At 35.0% G+C, this 18,449-nt stretch overlaps 1 protein-coding gene across 4 annotated transcripts in view; it reads right to left on the bottom strand.

The window, feature by feature from the left end:
• The window catches only part of Dcp2 (decapping mRNA 2), a 41,767-nt gene that overhangs the window by 4,141 nt on the left and 19,177 nt on the right, over positions 1 to 18,449 (bottom strand). Inside the window, exons 4-10 of one of the 4 annotated variants that reach the window (XM_074058880.1) lie at positions 17,973 to 18,071; positions 7,751 to 7,903; positions 7,523 to 7,635; positions 7,328 to 7,435; positions 5,109 to 5,244; positions 3,332 to 3,445; positions 477 to 528 (exon numbers count right to left, since the gene is read on the bottom strand). In XM_074058880.1, the coding sequence (XP_073914981.1) occupies positions 477 to 528; positions 3,332 to 3,445; positions 5,109 to 5,244; positions 7,328 to 7,435; positions 7,523 to 7,635; positions 7,751 to 7,903; positions 17,973 to 18,071 (775 nt within the window). The remainder of the gene's footprint in view (positions 1 to 476; positions 529 to 3,331; positions 3,446 to 5,108; positions 5,245 to 7,327; positions 7,436 to 7,522; positions 7,636 to 7,750; positions 7,904 to 17,972; positions 18,072 to 18,449) is intronic. The other 3 variants (XM_020166033.2, XM_074058879.1, XM_020166034.2) reach the window with 3 other exon arrangements.

Raw genomic sequence — 18,449 nt, 5'->3', positions numbered from 1 at the left:
GAACTTTCTCCATTCTTTAGGATCAATTTCCAAATTAGAAATACCTACCTTTCATAATTGAGGAGCAATCCCATCACTTTAATAAAAACTACCATTAATGCCACCTTAAAACGATGCTCTCATTACCTGAGAGAAAAGTAGAGCATGTGTTCCTCTTATATACCTGTGAGAATGAGGTTTCCTTACCTTTGTAATACTTGGTTCTTTCCACTCTCCCTCTAGCCCATAAGCTGTTTATTTACAGTGCTCACTTATAGCACTAAGGTTTGATATTCACAAAAGAAACAGCACATTCAAAGGGCAGTTTTATCTTGATCATGAAATTCATTTTAGCTAGGCTCTGTTTAAAACCCCACATATACGAGCTATTCCTGCAGGACTGTCACAATTAAGTCATATACTCCACTAAAATCAGAGCTAAATGAGCCAAACCAAATCCCACAAATCAGATTTTATAAGCACAGAAAATGGCTTGCCTGATTCAAAGTTATCCTGAAGTTTTCGTGGATGTAATTTCTTTTCACATTTCTATTAAAAAACACACAAGAACACACAAGTTGCCAGTTATTTTCACTGATTAGGAGATGTATTATCAAGTAATGCAGGAGGAAAATTAAACCAGTAATCTAATGACCAGCCAGGTTTTCTCACTGGGTTTCGTTTGTTTTTGAAACCTAAAACTTTTTTTTTTTTTGGTTCTGATTCAATACCTCATAGAGACACCAGAAAGAAAAAAAAATTCATTACATAGTTCAACCAGAGAAAAGTATTAACACTGCAGTGTTTCCAACGTTTTTCCCTATAAGACATGCATAAATGTATTTTCATATAAATTGTGTAACTTTGAAGTGGAATTATAGGATACATAATACTATTCCATAACCCCTCCCCTTTTTCTGCAAAGCTAGGGAATAAACCCAGGGCCTGTCACATGCTAAGCAAGCAGAGTTCTTCCACTGAGCTTCAGCCCCCTTCCACTGAGCTACAGCAACGGCACTTCTATACTCTTTTAAAATGCAATATATTGCAAATAAAATACTTCCAATAAATACAAACCTACATCATGATTTTTACTGACTTAATGGTTACGTACTGCAGTGCTACATTTATTGTCATCTTCTTGGATACATACATTGTTTCCATGTTGTCATTACTGTAACGAGTAAGGGGGGGGGGTAGTAAAGTATTCATTAAATTCCCCTTCAAGGGAAAGGAGATAATCACTTTTTCAGGCTTTTGATATAAGCAAACACGCCTTTCTAGAAAAGGTGTATCAATTACTAACTTGGGGGGAGGGGAGATCGAATGCGTGGTACTGGAATTTGGACTCAGGGCTTCACTCTTACTAGGCAGTCCCTCAACAACTGAACCACATCTCCAGCCCTTTTTGCTCTGGTTATTTTAGAGATACGGTCTTGCTTTTTGCCCAGGGCAGCCTGAACCACAATTTTCCTATTTTATACTTCCTGTCATAGCTGGAAAGACAGGTGCACACCATACCCAGCTATAGGCTGAGATGGGGTTTGCCCAGACTGACCTCAAACCATGATCCTTCCAATCTTAGCCTCCAAAGCACCTAGGAATCCAAGTATGAGCCACCTACACCTGGCATCCAATTACTAATTTTTTTTGATTTGCCAATATACTCAATAATAAACAACTTGGTATTATCAATCTTTTCATCTTTGCCTAGCTAATGGAGAAAAGTTATCCCATTTTAATTTACATTCTTTCAGTACACACATGGCTTAATTATTTTTCATGTTTATTAGTAAGTTTTTAATTCTTATATAAGTTGTTCATATGCTTGCTATCATTAACTTTCTTTTCAATAAATTTGCCTTAATCTTAAATTTTTATTGAATAGACAAATTTAAGAACTGCTTAAAAAATTTTTCCAAAAAACTCAAGGATTTTGAATGGTATTGAGTTACATTTATGTATTAATTTGAGGAGTTAACATTTATAAAATATTATCAGTAAGGGGTATTTGTCTAGCTTTTGTTAAAAAGAGATGTGAAAAATTTTTTAGAAGCCTTGTTCTCATCAATGCTTTCCCCAGGGAACAGTGAAATAAAAGGGTAAGAAGTCTGACAGTAAACTGAGTAAGCTGCTTATTAACATAATATTTACTGGTGGTGTCATTACACCCCAAGTTAAATGAACATCAAAGCAAGAAATGACAAGTAGGTGAAACCACAAAAAGAAAATGCAACATGCACGCATTAGGACTGACAGAAAAGATAAGCAAGGACACTATTAGTTATTAATTACCTTCTGGAGCACAAACTAAATAGACAAGTGAAATGAAATAGCTTAAAATGTTCAGTTATTGGTCTTTAAGCGTAGTCTAATGTCAATGTTATTGGCTACAAGCTCTATTTTTAATTTTCTAAATTCTACCAACTCGAAGGAAAAAAATAACACTACAAAGCACTCCTAAAATTTTAACTTCATTAAAATAATGGATTACAAGAATGTTGATCTCACAGAAAGAAGCTGAGAGTAGAATGGTGGTTACCAGAGGCTGGAGAGAGTAGGGTGGAAAGAAGAATGAGGAGAGATTGATTAAAGAGTACTACGTTGTAGCTAAGTGAGAGTAAAATAAGAAGTTCTTGTGTGCTTTTGCACAGTAGAGTGACTAAAATAACAACAATGTAATGTACATTTCAAAAGATTTTAAGAAAATCATTTGAATGTTTTGCTTTTATTTTTAGACAGGGTCTCCCTACGGAGTATAGGCTAGCCTTGAACTTCTGATGATCTGGCCTCAGCCTCCCAAGTGCTACAATTACAGGTATGTGCCACCGTAGCTGGCTGAATGTTTTCACCGTAAAGAAATGTAAGTAAATGTTTGAAGAGGTAAGATATATTTCACCTAATTTAACACTATACAATGTATACATTATACATGTACCAAAACATCACACAGTACCCCATAAATATGTACAATTTTTATGTCTCTATGTATCAGTTAAAAGATAAACTTAAGAATTTCAGTAACGGATTATATAGAAAAATACCCAAGAGATTGCTCTACAGAACTCTGTCTATATTATTTTCATGGCTTTAAAATATGTCAATAACCATACAGAAAGCAAAAATTAGAGCTGTACCTGAATCAACATCACAAACCTGTAATTAACAGCGGCCAAAGAGAGAATGAGTGCATAAACACAACAGTGTACAATTTAGTTCTGTAACAAAAACCCTATCAATGTAGCAAATTAAAAAAAGAACAAAGCAAGTAACATTAACATGCCTTGACAATGCCCTCACTTCACTCTGAAAGGCTAAACTGTCTATCTAGTACTGGAGTTCAAAGTCTTACCATAGAGGAATTTTGTTGCTTTGCTGGTTGACTATGGATTCCATTTGTTCTTTTCTTTTGATTAGGTGAGTCTTGATACTGTTTTCTGCCATTTCCCCTCATATTTTGATTCTGCTTTTCCAATAAAAAGACGCAAAATATAAATCTATAGTATAATGCAGTTAACACCAGAGAACATGTCTCTATGAATATGTTTATAAGCTACTTGAATAAAGAGTTCAGCAAAGGGGCATCAAAATTTTCATAAATCACCTTATCAATGTATTTTCTTATAAAAGCTAGTGTTTTGAAAAGCAATAGTCCTCAAAATATGAAACAGTAAGTACAAAGGTCCCTAGGACCTTTCTCTACCTCTTGCTTTATCCCGTTTTTCTTAGACTGTTTACAATACATACAGGAGATTTTGGGATATAGTTCAATGGTAGAGCTCATGCTTAGTATGAGTGAGGCCCTGGGTTCAATTTCTAGCACCAACCCCCCATCCCTCCACCAAAGAAACCAGAAACAAAAAAAATGAAAATAAAAATGAAGGGGGGGGATGGAGAAACAAGTTCTGAAAACTCTACATGACTGTCCGAAAGGACCACTCTGAGGGAATGCTAGGGCACAGAGGCCACAGTTCCAGTGGAAGACAGTCAGTATATACAATCGTTACCAGGAAAATCTACTTTAAATTATTAACAAATAAACATTAAGTGAATAATGTCCTTTTACAAAATAGTAATAAAGACTGACATTTTAAAAACTTGAACCCTTCTGAACATTCAGCTGTTTAAGTTTTGCTACCATGCTGCTCTAAGATGCTTTAATTGTCCCACAAAGAAATTTTAAGCTTAACTTAAAACACTGACTTTTAAAATATTAATTTGTACTTAGATTTTGAAAAGACAGCTAAGAGGACTGGCTAAAAGGTGTGAGTGAGTAAAGTAACTGATTTTAAAAAACATGTAAATGAGCCGGGTGCCTATAATCCTAGCTACTCAGGAGGCAGAGAGGATCCCGGTCCAAAGCCAGCCCAGGCAAACAGTTCCCAACTTGAAAAAACCATCACAAAAAAGGGCTGGTGGAATGGGTCAAGGTGTAGGCCAAGTTCAAATTCCACTACCACAAAAAAAAAAAAAAAAAAAAAGTCATTGTTTACATTCTACTTACAAAAAAAAAAAGTTGCTAAAATTTCTAGAAAACAATAATTTAAGGTGGAGTGGCTCAAGCAGTAGAGTACCTGGTTAGAAAGCAGGAGTCCCTGAGTTCAAACCCCAATACCACCAAAAAGAAAAAAAAAAGATGCACAGTCATCTACCCAATTAAAAAAATAATAATTTAAGTAAAATGATGATGGGGAAAGTAGAATAAATGTGAAAACCTCATGGTACCACACACTTTAATTCAGTATCATTCTGCTTTTTCCAGGATTTAGTTTTCATTATGGTATCATACACATAAAATGTATCTCTCCAACTACTTTAAAGTATTTAAATCACTGGCACTGGACACAATGTTAGGCAACCACCACCATTATGCACCTCTCAAACTGTTTTTGTTTCTTGTTATTGTTGTCATTGGTGGTGCTGGGAAATCAAAGCCCTTACCTTGTGCAGGCTAGGTAAGCACTTTACCACTGAGCTACATCCTACTTCCCAAGCTGTGTAATTATTCAAACAAAAACTCTGTACCCACTAAATAGTCAACTCCCTAATCTATCTCCAGCCTTAACTGCTATTCTACCTGGTGTTTATGAATCTAAGTTTCAGAAAAATTTTATATGCATAATACTCACCTTTGCTTTTAAAATATCAGACATTTCAGAATGGTTACTGTATGGCTTTTGCTGCAGTGGATGCCTGGGCTTTACCCACTGGTCACCAGGAGAACCTTCAGGAAATAGCTGCTGACTGTGGCGGAATTTGGTTCGACTATACCAACATTCAAAAAGTAAAAATCAGATGAGAAAATTTTACTTATAGTTTTTTGAACATCTTGATAGTTTAACTTACAGAATATACATTTTCTTTCTTATTTATTACCTATCTCTTCTCACCGAAATGTTAAGTTCGATGATGGCAGAGACTCTGGTCTGCTTTGACTACTATTTTATCTCCAAAAAAGTGACTGGTTTTCAGTAAAATTTTTCTTGAATGAATAATCTATTACTTTTCATTTCAGACTTTTCTAAACTCTCCATACTATTCCCTCCTTATAACTGATTATAGTCTTTAAACTCTAAAGAAAGAATTCTTTATAAATTTAGCTCCAACAAAGGAATGCTAAGTAGACTTTTCTTCTTAACTGAACAAACAACTCACTCTTACTACAATGTTTCAAGTATGGAATTTGATCCTATATAGGTTAGTTACCCAGAGTTACTCTACCCATGTTAGAAGAGGATCTGAGAAACTAAGCTATTTTCTTCCTTGCTTTTTAGGCAGCACTGGGTTTGAACTCACAGCCTCACGCCTGCTAGGCAGGCACTCTACCACTTGACCCACTACACCAGCCCGAGATCCAGTCTCGAATTCTTATACAAAAGAATCTTATTCTAAAAGACTGTACTTACTCATGCTATAGTCTGTCACATAAAAGATCTCATTACATAGTGATATCTACATATATATAATATAGTTCAGAGCACTGATCCCAAGAATCACATTATAGTAACATTATTTCAGAATCCTTTGGAGTTCTTCTTTCCATTGAAAACCTAAAATAAAATCTCAGTCTTTCTGTTCTTTATTTAGACAAAACTGAGACATTTGCTCTAACACATCATCAGACATTACTGTGCATGCTAAAAAATAAAATACTGCTTTCACATGAAACCTGAAATTTGGTTAGAGGTTGCCTTATCATCTCTTTACCTATTCACAGGAACACAAACACTAGTATAAAAAGATAGAGGAATCATACCACATACTATGGTGGACCATTCTCCCAAAGGTTTATTTTATGTAAGTTTAAAAAAAAAAGGTAGTATCTTTGTTTCTCAGGTTTGTTTTTTTTTTTAAATTATGGCTGCATTCCTATCTACCTTATTTCTTCTGTACTCACTTCTTTCAGTATATACTTTGGTAGTTATAATTACAAATTCTAGAAGGCAGAAATGATTCTTATTTAGTTAAAGCTCTTGGTCTCATAAAACCCAACTAAAATAGTAGCAATTTAAAAATATTTACTGTAAATATGATTTACTCCTATTGTTTAATTTTGAAGTTCTAAGAGTAAAAACAGAACATCCAAATTGGAATAAATATAAAATTTCTTTGACTCTAACAAAGGCAAATATATAGCAAACAGATTACAGAGATTAACTACCTATGTAACAGTTACTTCCTGTCCACTGTACAATTATGATTGGTATACACAAACAGGTCCCAAGCAAGTAAATGCTCTTTGATGTTCACATTCATGTAAGACTCGCTCTTTGCAATACATAATTCATGCTAAGGAAAGTAAAGAAAAAGGCAAGCCTAAGTCTTCATAGTTCTGTCTCTGACTTTAATAAGCTGATGAATAACTTGGGTATTCATCAGCTTTCCTCATTTCCCCCAGTACAAACACAGACCTCAATACACTCTTATCTAACTGTCTTCAGAAACTCAATTATCTCTTTTAAATGTAGGATATGAGAATAAAGGCAACACTATTAAGACCTGCAGTTTTTTTCTTTTCCTACTGTTCTATCAAAAAAGTTGGTATTCTCTTGAGTGCACTATTTTAAAATGTGCCTAAAACTCCTTCCTAGCAGCAATTAACCCTGTTCATCTCATCCAAAACCTTTCAAAAACATTCCAATTACATGTGAGACAAGTAACAAAATAGTGCCTCTTAAAAGCAATTTTATAGGGCTGAGGTAGAGCAAGGCGCTGACTTCAAACTCCGGTATCACAATTAATCAATCAAGAAGAATCCTAGGCCTTTGCAAACTTTAGAAGCAAATACTGTACTAAAATACTGTAGTAAAAATTATCAGAAGTCAGAATTTCATGAATATTTCTTTACCTCAATTTTTCCACAGTGGGTTTAGCTGGTGTGCTGCCAACTGAGGAAAATCCATTGTCACTGTCTGAGGAATCTCCAAATCTTCTAGAAAGCCAGTCCCTTAGTGGTCTATGGGAACATTAAAAAGTCACTTTTAAAATCTCAAATATCAGAACCATGAAGGTTAGTTGTATAAATCAAGAAATATGAACATACCTAATAAAGGGAATAGCCATAAAAAATTTGTTTGGTGCCAAACCAAGTTTGGATTTTGGGGTCATATCATTTCTATGACAAGGCAATTTCTCAATGGAAAACCATTCAATGTTCTGAAATACAGAAAAAAAATCATTTACTTAACAAGAGTATCTACAAGGAATTTCCCACTTTATTCCAATGGGATACTGTACAGCAAACCTGCAAATACTCCCAAATGTTACATACCCGAATTTCTCTTCTGGTTTTTGGGTTAAATTTTGTGTCTTTTGGAATTCCTGGAATGATGTACAAACGAGCAAGCTGGTCATTGATTCGAAGTTCAATGTAATCATCTTTACAAATATAGTCTTTGATATCAAAACCAGTTTCTTCAAAGACCTGGCAATAAATGTGGATGAAATGTTCGATTTTAACTGTTAGGCATCCAGTTCATTAACATTTTAAAGATAAAAATCCATAAATATCTAGGCGATTAAAGGCCTGACAATACTAACCAGGAAGTCAGGAGATCCAGGGTCTAATTCTACCTCTGTCCCCATTCAACTACATCTAACTAAGGAAAACCTCTTAACAAATCTTAGCCTCAGTTTTGTATCTATTTAAATGAAGGGAGAAATTAGAATACATCAGTGGTTCTCAATCTGTGGGAAGCACATTACAGGGGCCACGTATATAGATTTTACTCAGTGCCCACAAATCTGAATGTATACCAAGCTTCAGACAAAAAGTCCTGTACACATCCAGCTATTTTTCAAACATGTTTTGAAAACTGAATTGCAATGAAGACTTACCTAAACGAACAGATTCCAAAAATACAGCTGCAACCACAGTGGTGCACATAGTAGCTTTGTGAGGAAGTGGGAAGCACAAATGCAAAAGTAGTGTGAGAAGTACAGATGTGACCATACTAAGGTTGAAAGATGTACATGGTGAGAATGTCATAAAAAGGCATGACAAAATGAGTAGACAAAAATGTTAACAGAAAGTACCATAAGGAAGCTCCATGTGTAGCTATCTTAAACAAGCAAAAATGTCTGTTTTTTTCCCCTTTTACAAAATTGGAAAACAGGAGGGTGGAACAGGTCCTGCCTGGGGAAAGGGTGTAGGAGTGTGAATATGGTGCAAACACTATGTGCACATGTATGTAAATGAAAAATGATACCTGTTGAAACTATTCCAGGAATGGGGGGAGGAGGTATAAGAGAGAATGATGGAAGAGGTGAATATAACTATGATATGGTTGATACATTAGATGAACTTTTTTAACTGCCACAATGTACTCTTACCCAACACAACAATTAAAAAAAAAAAGGAAAAATGTAAAGAGAAGAAAAACAACTCCAATGGAACCAAGAGATGTTTTGACCATACTGTGATAAATATACTGAGGAAGTTAGAAATGTAGGAACATGTCTTCATTTACTAATGGCATTGCCTCAAAAAGTAACATGCTTTATGGTCAATACATTAAATCTTTCCCAGTGAAAATAAGAGTAATAAAAGGAAGCCGATGGTAAGATATGTAACAATGCATCATATTAGCAATATAAACAGACAAAAAAAGAGCAATGAACAATAGATATGAGAAGAAAGGGCTGCCATTTATGAGATAAAATGACTTAAAATTCATGAGTGTGTTTAATACAAATGTAGAAACCAAGGAATTAGTTTGTTTCATACAAGAAATATATTCCTTACAAACCATAAATTTCACTTTGAAAATGTGTCAGATTAACCATTTCATGTTCTCAAAGCCTAAAAGAATCCAAGGAAATATGAGTGAATTTTTTTTATATCTGTGCATACAAAATATACAAACCACATATTATTAAGAAAGTATAACTAAACGATGATAAATGCGAAGATGTCTCAACCATAGTTGAGAAAACTATTGTGCATCTAATAAAGTTCTCTGTAGTTGGGGGAGGGGGGAAGATGTACATGGTGATTGGCAAGAAAAAAAGGAAAAAGACAAAAGCAACTGGATTAATGGTTCCAAAACTGCCTTCGACTGTATGGAAGGGTGGAGTAGGAGGGCAGTAGAACAATGAAAATGGAAACCACAGGAATTAATGTTACATAGAACCCTCACCTTTTCCTTCAACCTAAGAAGGAAACCATGCTTACTCTGATTAAAAGACCATGATAGTTTCAGCCTTAAAATTCTATTAATATTTGCATTAATGAAAGTCTTTCTTACTGCACCTCCAAAATCTAAGTCTTTTGCATTTATGATGGCTACAACTCACTATGGATATGTGACGACAAAACTCCCCTTTGTTCTACTTTCAACAAAGAACTATGAACATACATACAGGCACAAATCTCTTTCATGGCCTCAGCAAGGGCACAACTATACTTCTCTCAGAAACGTTTGGTTTGTGACTCTCATTTTAAGCTACTGTGGAACACCAAGGTCATTTCTGTCACTGACACACTCTTAAATATGGTACACTTTTTTGTTCTTAATTTTAATTATGCTCACTTCATTTTTAAATATGCTCACTTGAAAGCTGCTCTGTCTTGAAGACTTCGAAATAACAAATTTGGATGACAATTTCAATTTTAGATGTTAGGCAAATTAAAATCTGTTTACTTCAAAGACAAAAAATTCAGAAAAGGAGAGACTTTATTTGTACTTACTACTTCTGGAAATGACAGATTGGGTACAGAAATAGATACATGATATTAAAAAAAGAAGAGAAAAAGAAAGTTCTTCTGTCCTGTATCTACAACTGGTATTATAGGTATATATAGAACCCAGTTCACCAAAGAGTCAACTGCTGACACTCAAACATATCAAAACAACACATCTTTCCCAGAATAAAATCCTGAATGCTTAGTGATACAGGATACTTCCTCAAAGCTTAACTTTTGGTATATACATGACAATTAGTCATCAATCAAGTGGTTTTATCTCCTGACTCACACAAGCTGAGCATTCCCATCAGAGCAAAAGACCAATCAGATGCTTCCTTTTCTTTGGAACTAAGATTTAATCCATTGCTTAAAACAGAACATAAAAACATTTTGATTGGGCTGAGGGCAAGGGGTGGAATTCAGCAGGACAGCATGATCTCAGCAACCAAAAAGCACTGGACCCCAGCACCCCCTCACCCTAAAAGTAAACAAAAAAGTTTTTACTAGCTGGTCAATCTTGTTAAGATATACTATAATAATTAAGACTCTATTACCTAACAATTTATAGATCAATGATAGTGAAATTGTTTCTCTTCATCTAAGACAGTATTAGGGAAGTCACAAACCAGAAGGCACAAAATGTTCATATCCAGAATACTAGAAACTCAAATTTATGAACTATGTAAGTAACTCAATGATTAAAAAAAAAAAAAGATGGGTAACATGTAAATGCATACTTAATGAAGTGGATATCCAAATTCCAAATAATAACATGACAAGATGCTCAATATCCTTAAACTTCAGGAAAATGCAAATTAAAGCTACAATGACATACCACTGTTAAAAAAATATTAATTTGATAATTTAATGTGGAGCCCAGGATATAGTGCAGCTGGAACCCTGCTACACTGCTGTGAGGAATATAAATTGGTACAACCAATTGAACGGCAGCCCCCCTATGACTCAAAAGTCCATGCTTTGAGAAGTAAGGAATTATTTCCCTTTAAGGACATGCATAAGAATATTCACAGCAGTTTTATTCATAATAGCAAAAAGCGGAGATGATGCAATGCATGAAAGAATGCACAAGGAATTATGATATATTTGTACATTGAAATACTACACAGCATAAAAAGAACCAAGTGGTGATATATGCAACAACACAGATAAATCACACAGAAATTATACTAAGTCAAAGAAGTCAAACAATAGTACCTGTTGCAAAATTCTATTTAAAGGAAGCTCAAGAATAAGCAAAACTGAAAAATGGTGACATAGGTCAAAACAGTGAGGAAGAATGAAAAAAGTTGGTATGAAGTGGAAAAAAGTAGGAGATATGTCCCCTATCTTGATACAGGTATACTTATGAAACCTCACAGGTGCATAGACATGCCAATATGAATTAACTGTTAACATGAGTGCACTTTCTTTTAGCTTAAACAAAAAAGTTCTAAAAATAATTAGTATATGGCTCACACAATAAAATTAATGTATGTACTTTTTTACATTGGCCAGTTTATTACTAAGGGTATTATGAAAGATACACATGAAAAGATGCATAGAATGAAGTGTGAAAGAAGGGTTGCAGAGCTTCCATGCCCTCTCCAGGAACCTCCCCACATTCAATTATCCACAGTGTATCTCCTTAGTTTCCTTCTTTGGATTATCAGAAATAATTATACAGATTTATGTGACTAGCTATGTATAATTAGAAACTATGCTAAAGTAAATTCCACAATCTACATTTTCTGTGGGCAAAGCCTATTACCTTCTGTTACAAACAGTATCTAACTGAATATATGATTAATTTAAAAAGTACTAAGAAGGTCTGAGGAACGTTTCAGATTAAAGAGAACTGAAGAGATGTGTAAATGAAATTAATGAGCCTGAATAGGTTCCCAGATGGGTGAGGGAGTAGAAACTGTTGAAAGAATCATAGTGGGAAATTAGTGAATTGGAATATCAACTGTCTATTACATAACAGTACCACATCAATAATTCGATAATTACAACAATGATTATCCTAAGAGAATTCCTTATTCTTAAAAGTTACATGCAGAAGTAGTTAAGGGTAACTGCAATTTATTCTTTTTTTTTTTTAAATATGAGAGTTTTATTGTCCTATAAACTTATATTTAACTTTTTTTTTTTTTGGCTGCACTGGGGTTTGAACTCAGGATCTCACACTTGCTAGGCAGGTGCTCTTACACCTTGAGCCATTCTGCCAGTTGCAATTTATTCTTAAGCAATTCTGCAATAATTAATAGCATACACATGTATTTATCAAAAACAGTAATAAGTAGGGCAAGTCTATTCTTTGTTTTACTCTTATTATTTTTCTCTACATTTGAAATTATCTCATTACTAATGCAATTTTATGTAGTTGCATATAACTAAAAATGTTTAGATCTAGTCATTCAAATATGCACTGTGTGTTTAGTAAGTGACAGGTAATGTCCTAGGTAATGAATTCAGAAAAGAAAAAGAAATTAAAAAAAAAACCCTCAATCATTTCTCTTTAAGAAGTTCAGAATAAAAAAGGAAAAAAGAAGCAGTGGGAGAGAGTTTAACTCAGTCTTGGGTACAGATATTTGAGTACTGAAATGGTCACCTTTGGAAGGCTGTTATGGACAGCAGTCTATTCTGCTGTACACACCGAAGCTAAAACTTAAAAGATGAACTGGAGTTTTCCAGATAGATAAGAAGAAAAAAACAGGTATGGTAGAGCTTGTTTGTAATTCCAGTGCTCTAAAAATTGAGTCTGGAAGAAGGTACAGAGGAAGGGAGGGAGAGGAAGGAGGAAAGGAAGGGGTATCCCATTTAAATAGCTATGAATGGCTTTAGCTAAAGCATTTTGTGGGACGAATGAGTACTGTAACCAAATGCACCTTGGTGAGTGCAAAGCCAAAAAGCACAACTAGAAGATGAAAGAGCAGATTAAGATTTATTACTTTTAACAAGTAAGGAGAGCATGGGAATAATTTCCAAAGCAATGTTCCCTTGCCCGAGGAAAGGAAGTCTGCGGATTTTACTCAGGGAGCCTATGCATATGCATATAGAAAAGCAAGTTAAGGGCAGAAACATGCCCAAGCATGCTCAGTTTAAGGTAACAGTTCAAGAAGGGAAGACAGGATATGTATTTCTGGGACTGCTCAAGGTCACACAGAGCACAGGTTCTAAAAGGGATGGGGGGACACAACAGGACACAGAGAACACTTAGACATGCTCAGTTCAAAATTATAATGAGCCATGTTTACTCTTAGAGAGTCAGAGAGGCACAGTGGGTGCCTTGGCTGGTTCTGTCTAGGTTTCTTCAAAGAGTCTTAGCTGAAACAAAAATAAAGATAACTCTGAAGGTACTAATTAATGCAAAAGTTTGCCCCCAAGGATGCCTGCCTCACTTGATGGCTAACAGTATGCGGGAGGAAGAGGTATGAGACAAAAATGAAAAGAGCCATCAGCTCTAACACAGTAGGCCAGGCAATTTTATCCCCCAAAATGGCACCCTGGGAGGCTGATTATTTTAAATTAAAAGCTCTTAGAGACAAGAAGATGCTAAAGAGGCTTTACTCAAATATTCTCTCATCTGCCTGAAGTCCAGTCCCACTAAAATGGGTAACAATTGCCTTCAGTCCACTTCCTGAGGTTTCATTAACTGAGTTCATAACCCCGGATTGGAGACTTAAGAATGTAATCTTCTGGGAAGACTTTGTCACAAGCTATTGTTAGTCTCCCAAATCCCTCATTCTTTCAAAGAGAATCATTTTTAAACTAGTTATCTGTCATCTTGATCCTGGAATAGAAGGAGGACTGGAGATTTCTAAGTCAGTACACTTAGCTTTCCAGTGATGATTACTCATAGCTTCTCCCTGAAAGGCTGGCTTGCCAAGGCTTCTTTAGGCTTAGCCCACATATTTGGTCCTGTATGGCAATGAGTCAAATTCCACTATAGCAATACAAAACACCTCTGGGCTGCCATATGTAATGAAATACTGACATTACTAACTGTAGGGATGCTATAAAAAGTCAAATGAAAAATGCTATTCATCAACTTAAATAAAGGTAAGTAATTCATGACAGCCCTGCCTACATACTTTAAAATCAAGAGAAAACAAAATGCTTAAGACATCAGCCTAAATTTAGTTAGTAAATAGAAAAATAGGACATAACCTCTCCTTATGTTAAAATGAGTGAACATTAAAAAGGAAAAAATGAAGTACTGATAAACTATTATGAACAATGGAGTAACAATCTGGTTGTCAGCTAAGAATTAACTAGTGGTCGCCTTTCTAAACAGTGCTGCTTCTATTATCCTGGAGTACCACCAAGTGGTAGAAGGACATACTGCAAGTCTAGGATTGATAATTGAATACTTTCATCATTCAAAAATGGCAATTGCTATGGATTGAATTGTGTCTCTAACCACACTCACTTAAACAACAACTACAACAACAAAAGCCCGTATGTTGAAGTCCTGTCACTGTGATTATATTTTAAGAGAAGGGCATATGGAGGTAATGAAGGTTAAATGAGGTCCCCGTCAGTATGAACCTAATCTAGGAGGGTGGGTACTTTTTATAAGAAAAAAAGACACCAGAGCTTTCTGGGCCTCCACCCAAATACATAAGTACACACTCAGGAAAGGCGTATGAATACAGAGCTAGAAAGTTACTTGTCCATAAGCCAGGAACCCAGTCAGTCAGTCCCTTAATCTTGGAACTCCCATTTTCCAGAATTGTTAAGAAATAAATTTCAATTGTTTAAGTCACTCAATCCCTGATATAGCAGCTCAAGCAGATAAAAACAGGAACACTCCACCTTAACTCCCAAAACTTTTCCCTATGACAAAAATCATAAAAATCAAGGCTGAGGGGTATGGCTCAAGTGGTAGAAAGCTGCCAAACAAGTGCAAGGCCTTAAGTTTTGACCCCAGAAATGCACCCCCCCAAACAACAAGAAAAACAGTACCAGAATTTGTTGTTGTTTCAAACAGTTTTGAAAACAGAATTTTAAAAAATGGATGGAGATGTGGCTCAAGTGGTAGAGCATTAGCCAAGCAAGTGTGAGGCCAAGTTCAAACCCCATTAGGGCCAAAAATAAATAAGTAAATATGGAGTAAGACTACCTTTGAAAATTCCACTCCAAAAAACTACAGAAATTAAACAAGTATTTTCTGTCAATTTCCTTGAAAAGAAGTAGTCACTGGGATCAAAAAGAAAGTTTGGGGGTTAGAATTTTTATTAACAAGAGGACTCTCCTTCTCTAAAATTAGGGACTAAGGTTCCTCAGAATGTCTGTGATTCTCTCATGGCAAAACAAAAATGTCAAACAGGATTGGAAAAAAAAAAAAAAATCCTTGTTCAACCAAATCAGAAAGGTAAATGTTAATAAAAACTAGATGTACTTAAAAATCATAAATTCCTTCTGCTTTCACCTTTGTAGAAGTGTTTGAAAAATGCTTACCCATTTACAAACATTCCTCTAGTGCCTAAATTGCAGTAGTCTTTACATGAACATGAGCTACCCTGCCCATGTGTGCATCCTGCTCAGCTTGCTACTAAACTATGGTTTCAATCCCCTCCCCTGTAAGCTGCAAACAGCCTGCCATCATGCAGGTACAACATCCCTCTTCTGAAGGGCTTGAGTCACAGTGTTTTCTTATTAAGGATGCTCAACCACTAGTTCTATCCCTCTTCAAAAGACTCCCCTTAAATCCTATCACCCACACTCCAATCTCTCACTTTCCATGCCCTAAGAATAAATTTTATTTATTCTCTTACAATTTTATGACTTACAGTCATTACTACAAGTAGCACCACAAGAACAAGACAACCCTTCGTTGTTTCTACTCTTTATTCTAGAGTAGAAAAGAAATAAGATAAACTAAAGAGAAAACTGTGTGCCTAAGTTTATAGGTTAATTACTCTTGCACTCACTCTTACTTCTGCCATGTTCTAACTCTTGAAAATATGGTATACAAAACTTGTCATATGAAGTGTCCTAGTGGGGACACAGGTAGTTGCCTTGGGTCTGGGGTTCTTGGTTAGTTTTACAAGTTGAAGTGTTTGATTTTCTCCAAGTTCCCCCAAGAAAATCCAATTACAGAAACAGTTGATCTCATTCAATTTAATCTACCTTTCTGTCATCCCACTGAACTGTAATATCCTTTCTGGACCTGGACAACTACCTTGCTGTGGTAGAGTACGCTAACCACATATGGGACTGCAAATCAATTTCTTTAAGTAGAATACCATGGTCCCTATTTAAGGTTCCTTAAGAGCACACTTAACAAGTTTGATTTGAAGGGAAGACTTTGACAAACTGCTCCACTACATCTTCTGTCACCGATGAAAGGAAAGGAAAAGCTCTTAGGCAATTTGGTAATTTATTACCTCCCCAAAAACAGCTTTCAGTTTTAAGATGTATATGAAAATCTTCATTTACTTGTATATAATCCCTCTGTCCATAAACGATTGCAAACACTAGCCTGGATAAACTGTTTTAATATTGAATTTAAAAAATAGTTTACCAATCTTACTCCAGTTAGTGAACAACCACTAATGGGTTTTCTATAGTAAATAAAACCAGTGGTTTAAAAGAATTTTAATCTTGGGAGGGGAGCTAAAGGAGAATGATGGAGGGGGGCAAATTCAACTATGATATATCTGATATATTGTAAGAACTTTTGTAAATGGCATAATGTAACCCCACCCAGCACAACAATTAAAAAAAAAAAAAAAGAATTTTAACCTTTATTCCTAATAGTTACATCCAAACTTAAACCAGGCAATAAATACTGCTGCGGGAAGACATAAGGCAATGAATTCTAATAAAACATGCCACGACATCTGTAATACCATCTCAAAACACCTCAAATTAAAAACACTACTACATTAGATCTTTTTTCCCTCAAAAATGTTTTGTCCTGTTATGAAGTCCTTGAACATGACTCTCCTTGAATAAATTTAGTTTTACAGAGATTTAATGACTTGTTATTAAGTAAGTAACAGAGCAGACTAGAACAAAAATCTTCCAGTCCCTTAGGTTAGTCTTTATCACATTACTTCCTACACACCAAATTCTCAAATCTCAAGGATAAAGTATAAAGTGATAAAGGATTAAAAAAAACAAACTTGTAAGCATGCGGTACACAAGCAAGGTACTACATAATTAAAGGCAAGTAAATGATAAATGACAACAGTGGCTATCTTCAGAGAGTACTGTGGTCTAGAGCTAACGATGAACTTGAGAAATTACCCACTCTAATGGATACAAAGCTAATGAGTGACATAAAATAGGGGAAAAAGGTAAGTTGAACTGAGTTTAGAAACCTACCTAGATAGGATTTAAATAGGTAGAAGAAAGAATGTTTCAAGTAAGGAAATAAGAAAATTTTTAAGTCTGAAACAATCAGTCAAGTTTAGAGGATACTGAGTAAATCCTTTAAAAAGCTAAACTGTGTGCTGGAGGAGGGAACAGTTTAAATACTTAATGAATTATAAAACAAAACAAGAACACAGTAGTTAAAATGTTTTATTAATTGCAAATACAATTCTAACGTGAAAAGTGGAAGAGACATGATTTTAAGAAAGGAGCAAAAGAGATGATTTTTTTAAAATGGACAATGAAACAAAATCAAAACAAGAATCAATGAAGAAAGACATGGACAAAATAACTATGTCAAAAGGTACCTCATGCACTTAAGTTGTGGAAACATTAAACTGTTTCCAGAGTCTAAAAGAGTATGTCTGTCTACGGAGCCTTTTAAGTACATGGAACCTAACAGCCAAGTCTGCTGATCACTTACCTCTCTAGCAGCACAATCATGAGGAGCTTCTTCTTTATTTACTTTTCCTTTTGGAAATCCCCAGCCTGACTTTGCTAGGTAACCCTGAACCAGTAGTACCTATAAAACAAGCAGAGATAAAAGTCAAACTTGCCCTCCTTTCCCAGACTGCTTTCTAAAATCAAAGGTGCTCTTACTTCAGGTAACTTTATCACAATAATTTTACATATCTTTTATTTAACTGTCTTCCATGAGTATAAGAGTGAAGGCATTCTGCATATTTAAAAAAGTATTTTTTCAACAATGAAGTGACATTTCTTTACATTAACCCACAACTGCAATAGGTCTAAAATCTTAAGATCCAGAATGCATAAAAAAGTATGCAAAAATTGGTCTCCTGGAACTAAAACTCTAAGATTTTAACGTCTGACTTTACAATATATAAACAAATGTTACTAACATGTTAAAGATTAACGGTCCATCACCATTTCACTTCAA

Source organism: Castor canadensis, chromosome 16 (assembly GCF_047511655.1).
Source record: "Castor canadensis chromosome 16, mCasCan1.hap1v2, whole genome shotgun sequence".
In the NCBI taxonomy this organism is placed as follows: Eukaryota; Metazoa; Chordata; class Mammalia; order Rodentia; family Castoridae; genus Castor; species Castor canadensis.
The sequence above is the reverse complement of the archived record's forward strand: the minus strand, read 5'-3'. Positions and strand labels throughout refer to the sequence as shown.